This window comes from Hemitrygon akajei, chromosome 20 (assembly GCF_048418815.1).
Source record: "Hemitrygon akajei chromosome 20, sHemAka1.3, whole genome shotgun sequence".
Classification (NCBI taxonomy): Eukaryota; Metazoa; Chordata; class Chondrichthyes; order Myliobatiformes; family Dasyatidae; genus Hemitrygon; species Hemitrygon akajei.
Genome location: NC_133143.1, coordinates 13,949,981 through 13,962,463, shown reverse-complemented (window position 1 = coordinate 13,962,463; position 12,483 = coordinate 13,949,981). Strand labels below are relative to the sequence as shown.

At 41.5% G+C, this 12,483-nt stretch overlaps 1 protein-coding gene across 4 annotated transcripts in view; it reads left to right on the top strand.

Moving 5' to 3' along the window:
• elovl2 (ELOVL fatty acid elongase 2) overlaps positions 1–12,483 on the top strand; it is a 129,080-nt gene that overhangs the window by 115,889 nt on the left and 708 nt on the right. For all 4 annotated transcript variants that reach the window (XM_073023897.1, XM_073023896.1, XM_073023895.1 and 1 more), the window contains one exon: positions 8,213–8,347. In XM_073023897.1, the coding sequence (XP_072879998.1) occupies positions 8,213–8,347 (135 nt within the window). The remainder of the gene's footprint in view (positions 1–8,212; positions 8,348–12,483) is intronic.

Here is a 12,483-nt window from a genome sequence, read left to right as displayed (position 1 = left end):
CAACCAAGTCCTGTACGGACATCCATAAAGCGTAGAATAGACTTTCCTCAAAGTATCTATAAACATCTCCCAGCTCAAAATTACCTGTTCAGGTTACAATCGGCATAACTTTAAAATTTTTAATAAACTCCCACCCCTCATTTGGAGAAAGAATCCTCTGTGGCTGAGAATCATGAGGAAAAAATTATTAGACGGGCGGGGTAGCAAAGTGATGGACGGCAATTTATTTTATACAATTCAATCATGACTTCCCGATATTTCCTTCTTTCGGCAAAAATCTCAGGAGGAAAATTTTCTAGTATACAAATTTCAGTTGAATTGTATATTAGTTTCCTTCTTTTTCTGATTCACTGACCCTCCCCTTTGGTTTCAAATCCGGGACGAGCAACCCACTTGTTACGTTCCCCAGTAACCGGGTAGTTTTCCAGCAAAGATAGATGGATCCACCGAAGCCTGATGCTACTATTTTCAAACGTTTTTATTTATAAAGGGGCACAAACGCATGGTTAATACAAAACATTCAGATCATATACGTCGTCACAACTCAATCTAAAGCACAGGTATAGTAATAATCAATCAGAAATAAGCTCTACTGTTGTCTAGGGGTAATGTAGATATATATTGTTTACTGGATATTTAAAAGTCTTTTTGCGGTCACTGCAGTTCCACCAGCTGCCGTCGGTTGTGGTGTCGCGTTGGTGCACTTTTGTTAGAAAGAGAGAGAGAATGAAACATTTACCCAACAGGTTTTCCAACCTGTAGGAGGTAGTCGGAAGTCTCGTTGGGGAATGGACTCTCATCCGTGGCTTCCCCTGTAGCTAGGCCGTTCTGCCGTGGTGAGGTCGCCAATCCCAGGCAAGGGAAGGACGCACACGAACCCCACCACCGGCTGTCGCTCTCTAAACGCAGTCGCAGGAATTCTCGCGTATCTTCTGGTGCGTCTGGCGCCCCGCCTCGGCAGCCCACCTTTTATCTGGACTGGCAGGGTTGTAGATGTCCATCAGGGTAGGGGGGCGAGGCAATCCTTCCCCCATCACCCATCTCACATTGCCCTGAGATTTTGCACGTAGGCCAATTCCTTATCCCACAAAGGTGTCTAACAAGACAATGGCTATGTCCGAGGCTTTTGTCTTTTTGAGCGACCAGCCCACTTTGCCCGAGGGCTTTACACGTGGTTTTCATGAGACAATAGTCAAAGAGTCGCTTTATTCTGCTTCCCTGGGGAACATGGTCTTCAGCACGTCTCCCTCTCTCTCTTGGGCCATTTGACCCCCCCTTGACTAGGGCTCTTGCGAATCTCACAAAGGAGGGGGCTGGGGTCATAACACCTTTTTCTAGCCTCTCGGAGTATGACTTCTTTGGTTGTAGAATAATGGAAGCAAAGTATGAGTGGTCTTGGACAAAGTTCCAATGAACGCCAAGATCTCGGAATTCTGTGTGCTGTGTTGAGCACAGGGTTCACTTCAAGGATCTCACTAAGAAGTGAATACAGCATATCAGAGAAGAACTTTAACAGGTCACCAGTTTCAGTATTTTCAGGCAAACCCAATATACGCAAATTCCTCCGGCACACTCTGCTGTCTAAATCAATCATTTTTTTCTTCATTATTGATCATTCCAAGGTAACATCATTAACTTTCATAAATGACACCTTCAATTCTTGTTCTGAATAGTTCCTGTTCCCTCTCGATTTGATGGGTAGTCTGTTCGAACGTCTGAAATTGAAAGTCCAAACTCTTCAGAGATTCTTGAACAGTAAAGATGGATTTTTCAAGCTTCCCATTAGCATCCGTCAGTTTATCAATCTTAGTATTAAGTGAACCAAATTCAAATTTCATATCTTGTATTGAAGAGAATATTACTGCTAAAGTAACAAGTTCCTCCAACTTCTTTACTTGTTCTGTTTGTTCCGTTTCGGGAAAAGTCTTGCCGCTTCTCAATTCAATACCAGATCGACTTCCTGCCATCGTGGTTAAGTCATAAATCCTTCAACAGAAATAATGAATCTTTAAACTTAAAACAAATCAATCAGTGGAATGTAAGATATAAAAAAGTGGAGCTGCAGTAAAAACTCATCTCACTCCATTTGCTGCAAAATGGAGTCTGGGTATACCTAATTAAGTGTATATTACTGTGATGCACCATCAATAACTCACTCTGAGACATAAGAAGCGAGATATCGGCTTTTATTGACTGGAAGAATGAACAATACTACATCCTGGAGAATGAGGCTGGGCCCAGGCCTCAATCGCCTTTATACAGGGGTCTGTGGGAGGAGCCACAGGAGCAGTCCAGACAGGTATATGTAGTTCACCACATACTGAAAAGATTAAGGCCTAGATAATGGATTGCTCCAAGAAACAACACAACAACTTACAGCCTCTCTTTCCACCACCAGGAATATCCACACTCTATCCCTCCAGTACCAAGGGAAACCCACATCCTTCCTGCTGATACATGGTATTCAGTCATAGCCCCGCTGAAAGATCTACCTTTGTTTGAGTAGGCATAAGCTCCTTTTCCTTCTATAATTCAATTCAGTTAGATCTTTCATATTGGCAAACTCCCTTTGTTTCTAGTCCTGCATGAACAAAATCATCAACTGTCAATTTCGCTCCACAGATGCTGCTTGACCCGTAAAGTTCTGCCAGCATTTTGTCTATTGCAGCAGAATGTAGCATCATGTCCCAAGAGCACCAGACTCAAAAACAGTTACTTTCCCCAAGCAGTAAGGCTGATGAATGTCTCCACCCACTAACCCAGCACTCCACCACTACTTTATCATCAACTTGCATACAGACACTCCTGTGCCTAATGTCACTTTAGAGACATACAATCAATGTGTATAGGCTAGCTTGTGTTCTTTATTTTGAGAATTTTTTTTGTGCTGCATCAGGTCTGGAGTAACAGTTATTTTGTTCTCCTCTACACTTGTGTACTGGAAATGACATTAAACGATCTTGAATTTATAGTAATAGAGAGTGCAGTGCAAGGCAGGTTGGGAGATCAGGATCTTTGATGAGAGGTCCATTCAAATTTCTGTCAGCAGTGGCATAGAAGCTTTCCTTAAGCCATTCTCTCAAACTCTCATCTTTCATCTGATGTGAGAGGGGTGAAGAAAGAATGAACTAGGTAGTGGGGGGTCTTTGATTGTGTTGGCTGCTTCCCAAGGCAGCACAAAGTACAGAGTCAATGGAGAGGTGGTTAGTTTATGTGACGGATGGTGCTGTATCCACAAATCCCTGCAAATTTCTTTTGCAGTCTTGAGCACAGCAGTTGCTATACGAAGCTCTGATGTATCTGGATAGAATGCTTTCTGTGGTGCATCTGTAAAAATTGGTGAGGGTCATCAGGGACACAAATTTCTTATGTTTTCAGATGTAGTAGAAGTGTTGGTGTGGCTTCCTGGCCGTGCTGTCAGTGTGACAGTGTTGATATATACATCTAGGAACATGAAGTACTCAACCTTCTCCACATCAGGAAATGGACAGAGACTATCAAAGTGAGGCAAAGCAGCAGTGAGGACCCTATACAGATTACAATGGAGGCTCTCTTGAGGCAAATTAGAGTGGATAAATCCACAGATATTCCCTCAGACCTGTGGGAGGCTAGTGCAGAAACTGCAGAGATAATTAAAACATCTTTAGTGAAGGTTGAGGTGCCAGAAGATTGAAGGATAGATAATATTTTCTGTTGTTGAAGAAAGGCTCTGAAAACAAGCTAGCAAATTATTGGCCAGTAAGCCTGACATCAGTCATGGGCAGGTTACTGGAAACTATTGCAAGAGATCAGATATACAAGTATTTGGATAGATACCTAGGGACTGATTAGGGATAGTCAACATGGTTTTGTGTGTGGTAGGTCATGAATAACCAATCTTACATGGGGTTTTTCCAAGGACGCTCCCAGGAGAGTTGATGAAGGTTGTTGTCTACATGGAGTTTGTTGTCTACAAGGCTTTTGACAAGGTCCCACCTAAAGTTGCTTAGCATTCAGGATGAGGTAGTAAATTAGATTAGACATTGGCTTCACAGAAGATCATGAGATATAGGAGCAGAATTGAGCAGTTTGGCCCATTGAGTACACTCTGCCAGTTCATCATGACTTATCCCTCTCAGTCCCAACCTCCTGCCTTCTCCCCAGAAATTGGTTGTGAGAAGTCAGAGAATGATTGTAGATGCTTGCATTTCTGACCAGAGGCCTTTGACAAATGGTGTGCCACAGGAATCAGTGCTGGGTCCGTTGTTCGTCATCCATATTAAATGATCTGGATTTGCAACTTTTTGGATGACATCAAGATTGGAGGTATATTAGACAGCAAGGCTGTCAAAACTTGCAGTGGAATCTGGACCAGCTAGAAAAATGGGCTAAAAAAATGACAGATGGAATTTAATACAGACAAGTGTGAGGTATGACACTTTGAGGACAAAGCAAGTAGGACTCGCATGATGAGTAGTGGGGCACTCTGAGGAGTGCAGTGGAAAAGGGATCTGGGAATACACATTCTTAGTTCATTAAAAGCAGACAGGGTCATAAAGAGAGCTTTTAGTATATTGGCCTTCATAAATCAAAGTATAGAGTGTAGGAGTTGGAGTGTTATGTTGAAGTTAAATAAGACATTGGTGAGGCCTAATTTGGAGTACTGGGTACAGTTCTGGTCACCTACCTTCAGGAAAGATATTAATAAGATTGAAAGAGTGTAGAGAAAATTTACAAAAATGTTGCCAGTACTTGAAGACCTGAAGTATAAGGAAAGGTTGAATAGGTTAGGACATTATCCCCCAGAGTGTAGGAGAATGAAGGGAGATTTGAAAGACATATACAAAAATGAGGCGTAGAGATAGTATGAAAAGCCTGCTTGCACGTTCCCTGAGGTTGGGTGAGACTAGAACTAGAGGTCATAAGGTAAGGGTGAAAGGTAAACTGCAAAACAGAACATGAGGGGGAACACTCAGAGGGTGGTGTGCGTGTGGACATTGTCATCAGGATTGTTGATGTAGATGACGAGCAACAATGGATCTAGCACTGATCTTTGCGACACACCACTAGCCATAAGGCTCCAATACAAAAAGGACAGGTTCCACTTAAACTCAAGGGCACCAATATCCTTGTGGACAAGCTTGCGAGAGCTGTTGATGAGGGTTTAATTTGGCAGGGGAATGGGACCGATGCGGTAGGGCAGAGAATGGATATACAAAAGTAGATTCAAGGTGTAGGGAGAGTGTGAGGAAGGATAAGCAGATGAGAGAACTAAATTGCAGTCAGTGGGATGGGTTAAACACTTTGGAAAAGTGAGGATAAAGTGAAGGGGAAGGAAAGTTATGAAAGTCTACAGAATAAACAAAAAGTGGGGGCAAAATTGAAAGGGTGATAAATGCAGGACTGAAGGTGTGATATTTAAATGCAAGTAGTAACGGAATAAGGTAATGATCATCCAGCACAGTCAGAGATTGGCAGGTACAACATTGTGGTCATCAGAGTCGTGGCTGAGGGAAGATCATAGTTAGGGGCTTAACATCCAAGTATACACATTGTATCAAAAGGGCAGGCAGGTATCCAGAGGGTGGAGTGACTCAATGTTTAAAAAAAAATTGAAATCAAATCCTTGGAAAGAGGTGACATAGGATCAAAAGATAGAGATTCCTTGTGGAGAGTAAAGAACATGCAAGACCCTGATGGAAGTTATATACAGGACTAACAAGTAGCCACTATATATGGGGTACAAATTACAAGAAGAGGTAAAAAGGGCTATGTTGCAATAACCATGGGGATTTCAATATGCAGGTGCACTGGCTAGGGGGGGAAAAAATCAGGTTGGTACTGGATCACAAGAGAGGGAATTTATTTTTTAATACCTACAGTATGGCTTTTTAGAGCAGCTTGTGGTTGAGCTCACTGGGGAAAACAATTCTAGATTGGGGGTTGTGTAATAAACTAGATTTGATTAGGGACCTTAAGTTGAAGGAACCCTTAGTCGGCAATGATCATAATATTATAGGATTCACCCTGCAGTTTGAGGGGAAGAAACTAAAATCAGATGCACCAATATTACAGCGGAATAAAGGGAACAACAAAGAGACATGAGAGACGAGCTAGCCAAAGTTGATTGGAAGGAGACACCAGCAGGGAGGACAGCAGAACAAAAATGGCTGGAGTTTCTGGGAGCAATTTGGAAGGTGAAGGAAAATACATCCTGAAGATGAAGTAGTATTCTAAAGGGAGGATGAGGCAATCATGGCTGACAAGGGAAGTCAAAGAGTGTAAAAGCAACAGAGAAGGCATATCATATAGAAAAAGTTAGTGGGAAACTAGAGGTGTGGGAAGTTTTCAAAAATCAACAGAAGGCAACTAAAAAGTGATAAGGAAAGAAAAGATGAAATAGAAAAGCTGGCAAATAATATAAAAAAGGACCACAAGATTTTTTTAAGATCAGATATATAAAGAGTAAAAGAGAAGCAAGAGTAGATATTAGACATAATGGGAACAAGGAAATGGCAGATAAATTGAATAAATATTTTGCATCAGTCTTCATTGTGAAGGACACTATCAGTGTGCCAGATGTTCAAGAGTGTCGGGCAGAAGTGAATTCAGCTGAAATGTACTTGTTTGGGCTTGCTATTCCTACAGTAATCTCTTTTCCTGACCTCAGAATACTTAAGAGCAGACCTCAAGAAGCAATTGACCCTGAAGTGGCAGATACTGTGACAGCTTGCCGAGCTCAAGGCCTTTGAAACAATTTTAAAAATCTTTGATATTTAGTAATTTGAAAACTGTTTAATAGATTTGTTAATAAAAATAAAAGTTCTTCATACTTGTTATAAATCAATTCGGAACATTGTCAGTTTTGCACTTACCTGTTCAGACAAAGTTGGTGACCCCACTCAAATGCACGTGTTCCTGCTGTAATGTTAGTCATCACAAGTAAAAAAAAACAGAGAAGATGAACACATTGCAACTGTCCTCACAATTGAAGGTGTTTGTGTTTTATCACTGGACTGGGTGCCTAACCCAACGGGAAGGCTTGACTTGGGTACATATGATCGGGCCTTTATTACAGAGGTCAGGTGAAATTTCTTTACCTAGCAGGTTGTGCACCTTTGAAATGCTCTTCTCTAGGTAGGCACGGATGGATGAAATTAGAAGATTTTTGGAACATGGGAGAATTGAAGAATATGGTGGCAAGGTGGGAAAATAGCCAGTCTCACTGAACTCTGCAGTAAGTGTGAAGGATTCAGCACCTACTACTTTTATCTCATGATCCAGTCCTTTATTTGCCTGTTCTAATGCTAATGACATTGTCTGAAAGCTCTTGAGAGATAAAACCAATTGACTTCTAGGCAATGTAAATGCAGGTTTTTCTCATGAAAAATTTACTTTCATACATAAGGCACACTAGGGAAAGCTGTAAATTCAATAAATGAAACAGATCTTGCACAATATGAAAGATGAGAAAGTCTACAGATGCTGGAAAGCCAATGCAACACACACAAAATGTGGAGGAAATCAGGTCAGGCAGCATTGATGGAAATGAATGAACAGTCAACTTTTTGAGCCAAGACCCTTCTTCAGGACTGGAAAGGAAGGGAGAAGATGCTAGAATAAAAAGGGGAAGGAGGATAGCTAGAAGGTGATAGGTGAAGCCAGGTGGGTAGCAAAGATAAAGATTGGAGTGGAAGGAATTTGATAGGAGAAGGGAGTGAACCGTAGGATAAAGGGAGATAGGAGTGGATCTAGGGGGAGGTGATAGGCAGGTAAGAGGAGCTAAGAGGCCAGAGTGAAAGGGGGGGGGGGAGAGAAGGAGGGAAATAACTTTTTTTTAAACTGTTAGTTGGAGAAATCTATACCTGTGCCATCTGATTGGAGGTTACTCAAACAGAATATAAGGTGGTGCTCCACCCTGAGGGTTGCCTTATCTTGGCACAAGAGGGGGCCATAGACCAACATGAGATACAGGAATGGGAATCAGCATTAAAATAATTGCCAACCAGACTTTTTGCACAATGACTTCTGGGCCAAGTCTGAACTGAATAATTTACTAAACCTAATCTTATAAACTAATTATACTTTGTGTTATCAGAAGCACCTATCTGTGGACATTGTAAACCTGAATTCTTGCGCGAGTGAATTGTATGAACTTAATATGTATTGATAAAGAGCTGGCAAAAACTTGTGTAACCGATATTTGTTTACATTTTGACATTTGGCTCCCCAGGTACAGTTCGTGCTCACAATTATCCACACAATGAGTGCAGTGATAAAGCCTTGTGGATTCCCCCTTGGCTGTTTATTGTTCCAGTCTTCTTATATGGCTACATTGGTCATTCTGTTCATAAATTTTTACAGGAAGGTAAGAGGAAATGTTAATCACACCCTTGTGAAAGTTCTTGTAGCCCATGGAAAGCTAAATACAATTTATAACATTTGTGTATTTTCACTTTTATTTTGCTGAAGTGATAAGAAAATACTGTTTAGAACACTCACATTGGTTTAAAAAACTACTTTTAATAGTACAATTGAAACAGTCTTGCCTTGAGCCAGTAACAATACAATTCAAAATTCTCAAGTTCTCTGTAGATTTACTATCTTTGTAACACTGTTCTAAACTACCATCCCAAATCTCTGCATTCCTCCCTTCCCAAATTGTTTCATATATCTAATTTTTCACCCAACCACTTTGACACTCAATGAGGTAGGTTACAATCTCTACTAACATTGAACACTTAGAACATTTTGCATTTTGGGTGGGATATATAGATCTAGCTTCCCTTCAGTTCCTTGCTGCCACATTCATTCCTTTCGCCCAATCCAATCCTCAAGTGCTCTGGGGTGAGCAGCTGAACAGGACGACATTTGATCAAGTCAGTTCCCAGGCAAGGAATGGGAACCAGTCCCAGACTGTATTCTTCTGCCTGTCAAGAACCAACATTGTCCCCAGTAGTCCTGTACAGTGAGCCAGTGGCCACACAATAGGTAGGAAATCAAACCAAGCTCCATCTGTCAAAGAGTGCCATCTCCCTCTCCCTTCCCTCACCTCCCACTGTGCCCTCATCATCCTGTCCAGTTACTCCATCAGATAGCACCAATAAAAACCACTGCAATTCTGAGAAACTGTATAGTTGGTAGGTCAGATAAGCATACTGTATATCATGGAACATGTCTGTAAAATGATTAACAATCTGTTGCTCAGCCATAGACACATTCATAGAGCTCTTTAGTTCACCCATTTCGTGCTGAACTAATTTTCAGTCTAATCTCATCAACCCACACTTGGACCATAACCCTCCATTTCCTCCCATCCATGTACTTATCCAAAGTTCACTTCAATGTTGAAATCAAACCCATATCTACCATTCCGCTAGCAATTCATTCCACACTTTCAACACCCTCTGAGTGAAGAAGCTCCCCCTCAGATTCCCTTTAAATATTTTATCTCCAGTTCTAGTCTCATCCAGCCTCAGTGGAAAAGCCCAAAGCATTTGTCTCATCTACAATACCTATAATTTTGTATACCTATCAAATTTTCTGCCTTTATTCCCTCGGGTGTAGAAGAAAGTCCTAAACTATTCAACATTTCTCTATAACCCAGGTCCTCAAATCTCAGCAATATCCTTTTAAGTTTTCTCTATACTCTTCCCAATCTTACTGAAAACTTTCCTGTAGATAGGTGACCAGAACTGCACACAATGTCCTAAATTTGGCCTTACCAACATCTTATACAACTTAAAACATAACATTCCAACTCCTGCACTCAATACTTTGATTTATAAGACCATATGACCACAAGACAAAGGAGCAGAATTAGGCCATTCAGCCTATTAAATCTGCTCCACCATTTCATAATGGTTGATCCATTTCCCTCAACCCAATAGTCAACTCATTGACTAATCAAGAAACTTTCAACCTCTACCTTAAGTACACTCAATTACCTGGCCTCCACAGCCCCTGTGGCAACAATTCCCACATGTTCACCATCCTCTGGCTAAAGAAATTCCTCTGCTGTTCTAAATGAATGTTCCTCTATTCTGAGTCTGTGCCCTCTGGTTCTAGACTCCCCACCATAGGAAACATCACCTCCACATCTACTCTATCTGGGCCTTTCAACATTCAATAGGTTTCAATGAGATTCTCCACTCCCCACCCACTTTCTTCTAAATTCGAGTGAGTACAAAGTATAGGCCAAGAGCCATCAAACGCTCCTCATCCAATAACCCTTTCAGTCCTGGAATCATTCTTGTGATCCTCCTCTAGACCCTCTCCAATGTCAGCTCATCCCTTCTTAAACAAGGGGCCCTAAATTGCTCACATTACTCCCAAGTGAGGCCTCACCAGTGTCTTATAAAGCCTCAGCATTACATTCTTGCTTTTATATTCTAGTCTTCTTGAAATGAATGCAAACATTGCATTTGCTTTCCTCACCACCAACTCAACCTGCAAATTAACCTTTAGGGAATCCTGCACGAGGTCTCCCGACATTGTATTCCACCTGCTACTTCTTTGCCTTTTCTCCCATTTTGTCCAAGTACTCTTACAGCCTCCCTGCTTCTGCAACACTTCTTGCCCCTGCACCCATCTTCATTTTGTCCACTGACTTAGCCACAAAGCCATCAAGTCAGTCATCCAAATCACTGACATACAATTTAAAAAGTGGTCCCAACACCTATCGCTACAGAACACCACTAGTCACCAGCAGCCAATCAGAAAAGACTCCCTTTGATTGACACTTTTTGCCTCCTGCCAGTCAGGCATGCTCTATCCATCCGTACTGTTATCTTTCCTGTAATACCATGGGCTCTTAACTTGGTAAACAGCCTCATTGTGGCACCTTGTCAAAGGCCTTCTGAAAATCTAAGTACACAACATTCACTGATTCTCCTTTGTCTATCTTGCTTGTTATTTCTTCAAAGAGTTCTATCAGATTTGTCAGGCAAGGTTTTTCCTTAAAGAAATCACACTTACTTTGGCCCATTTTATCATGCACCTCCAGGTACCCTGAAACCATATCCTTAAAAATAGACTCCAACATTTTCCCCAACCACTGAGATAAGGCTAACTAGCCTCTAACTTCCTTTCTTTTGCCTCCCTTCCTTCTTGAAGAGTGGAATGATATTTGCAATTTCTCAGTCTTCTGGAACCATTCCAGAATCAATTGATTCTTGAAAGGTCATTACTAATGCCTCCATGAACTCTTTCAGAACCCTGGGGTGTAGTCCACCTAGTCCAGGTGACGTAGCCACCTTCAGACCTTTCAGTTTCCAAGTACCTTCTTCCAAGTAGTAGCAACTGCACACGCTTCTGCACCCAACACTCTAAGTTATGGCTATTGCTAGTGCCTTCCACTGAAGACTGATGCAAAATACTTGTATTCGTCCGCCATTTCCTTGTTCGCCATTCATCCGCCATTACTACCTCTCCAGCATCATTTTCTAATAGACCAATGCCTACTCTTGCGTCTCTTTTACTCTTTATGTGTTTGGGGAAAAAATCTTCTTCCTAGTAATTGCAACTGCATTCACTTCTGCCCCCTGACATTCCCGAACTTACAACATATTGCTAGTGTATGCATGTGTCAAAGTGCTAAAAACTCCTTAGTGTATGAGAGGCCTGATAGTGGCAAGATAGTTGTCCTTATATCTGGTGGTACATGTTCAAACTTTTGTATGTTCTGCCAGTAGGAGAGTGAAGAATCAAGAATGACTAGGGTTGGAGGAGTCCATGACTATGTCGACCACTTTCCCAAGGCAGCAGGAAGAGTCAAGAGTTCATAACACATACACGCAGAATTAAGCTATTTGCTCAAGTTTGCTCTGTCATTTGATCGTGGATAATTGATTTTTCTTCTCAACCCCATTCTTCTGCCTTCCCTTTGTAACTATTACCATCCTTACTAATCAAGAAACAATCAACCTCCACTTTAAATGTACCCGATAACTTGGCTTCCACAGCCAATTGTGGCAACAAATTGATTCATGATCCACTGACTAAAGAATTTCCTCCTCATCTGTTCTAAAAGGAACATCCTTCTATTCTGAGGCTGAGCCTGTGATCCTGGACACTGCCACCATTGGAAACATCCTCTCCATGTCCACTCTGCCTTTCAATATTCAATAAGTTTCAGTGAGATTTCTGTCCCCACCCACCCCACATTCTTCTACACCCAGGCAATAAGGATGCAGGCATAGAACCATCAAACACTCCTCAATAAGGGGAAGCTAATTTGTGCATAGAACTAGGCTGCGTTCATAACTTCAATTTATCGCCGTCTTGCACCAGAATGCTTACCAACCTCTGGGTCATCTATAAAACTTGAAGATCATCAGTGACTTGTCAAATATCCTTAGTCTTCTGAGGAAGTAGTGGGTTTTTTTGTGGCTGGACCAGGCTTAATGATCGGTGATATTTACACCTTACAACCGGAAGCTCTCAACCATCTTCAATGAACAGATGTCACCATTAAGATGTTTTGAAATTGCTTGGCAGCTAAAA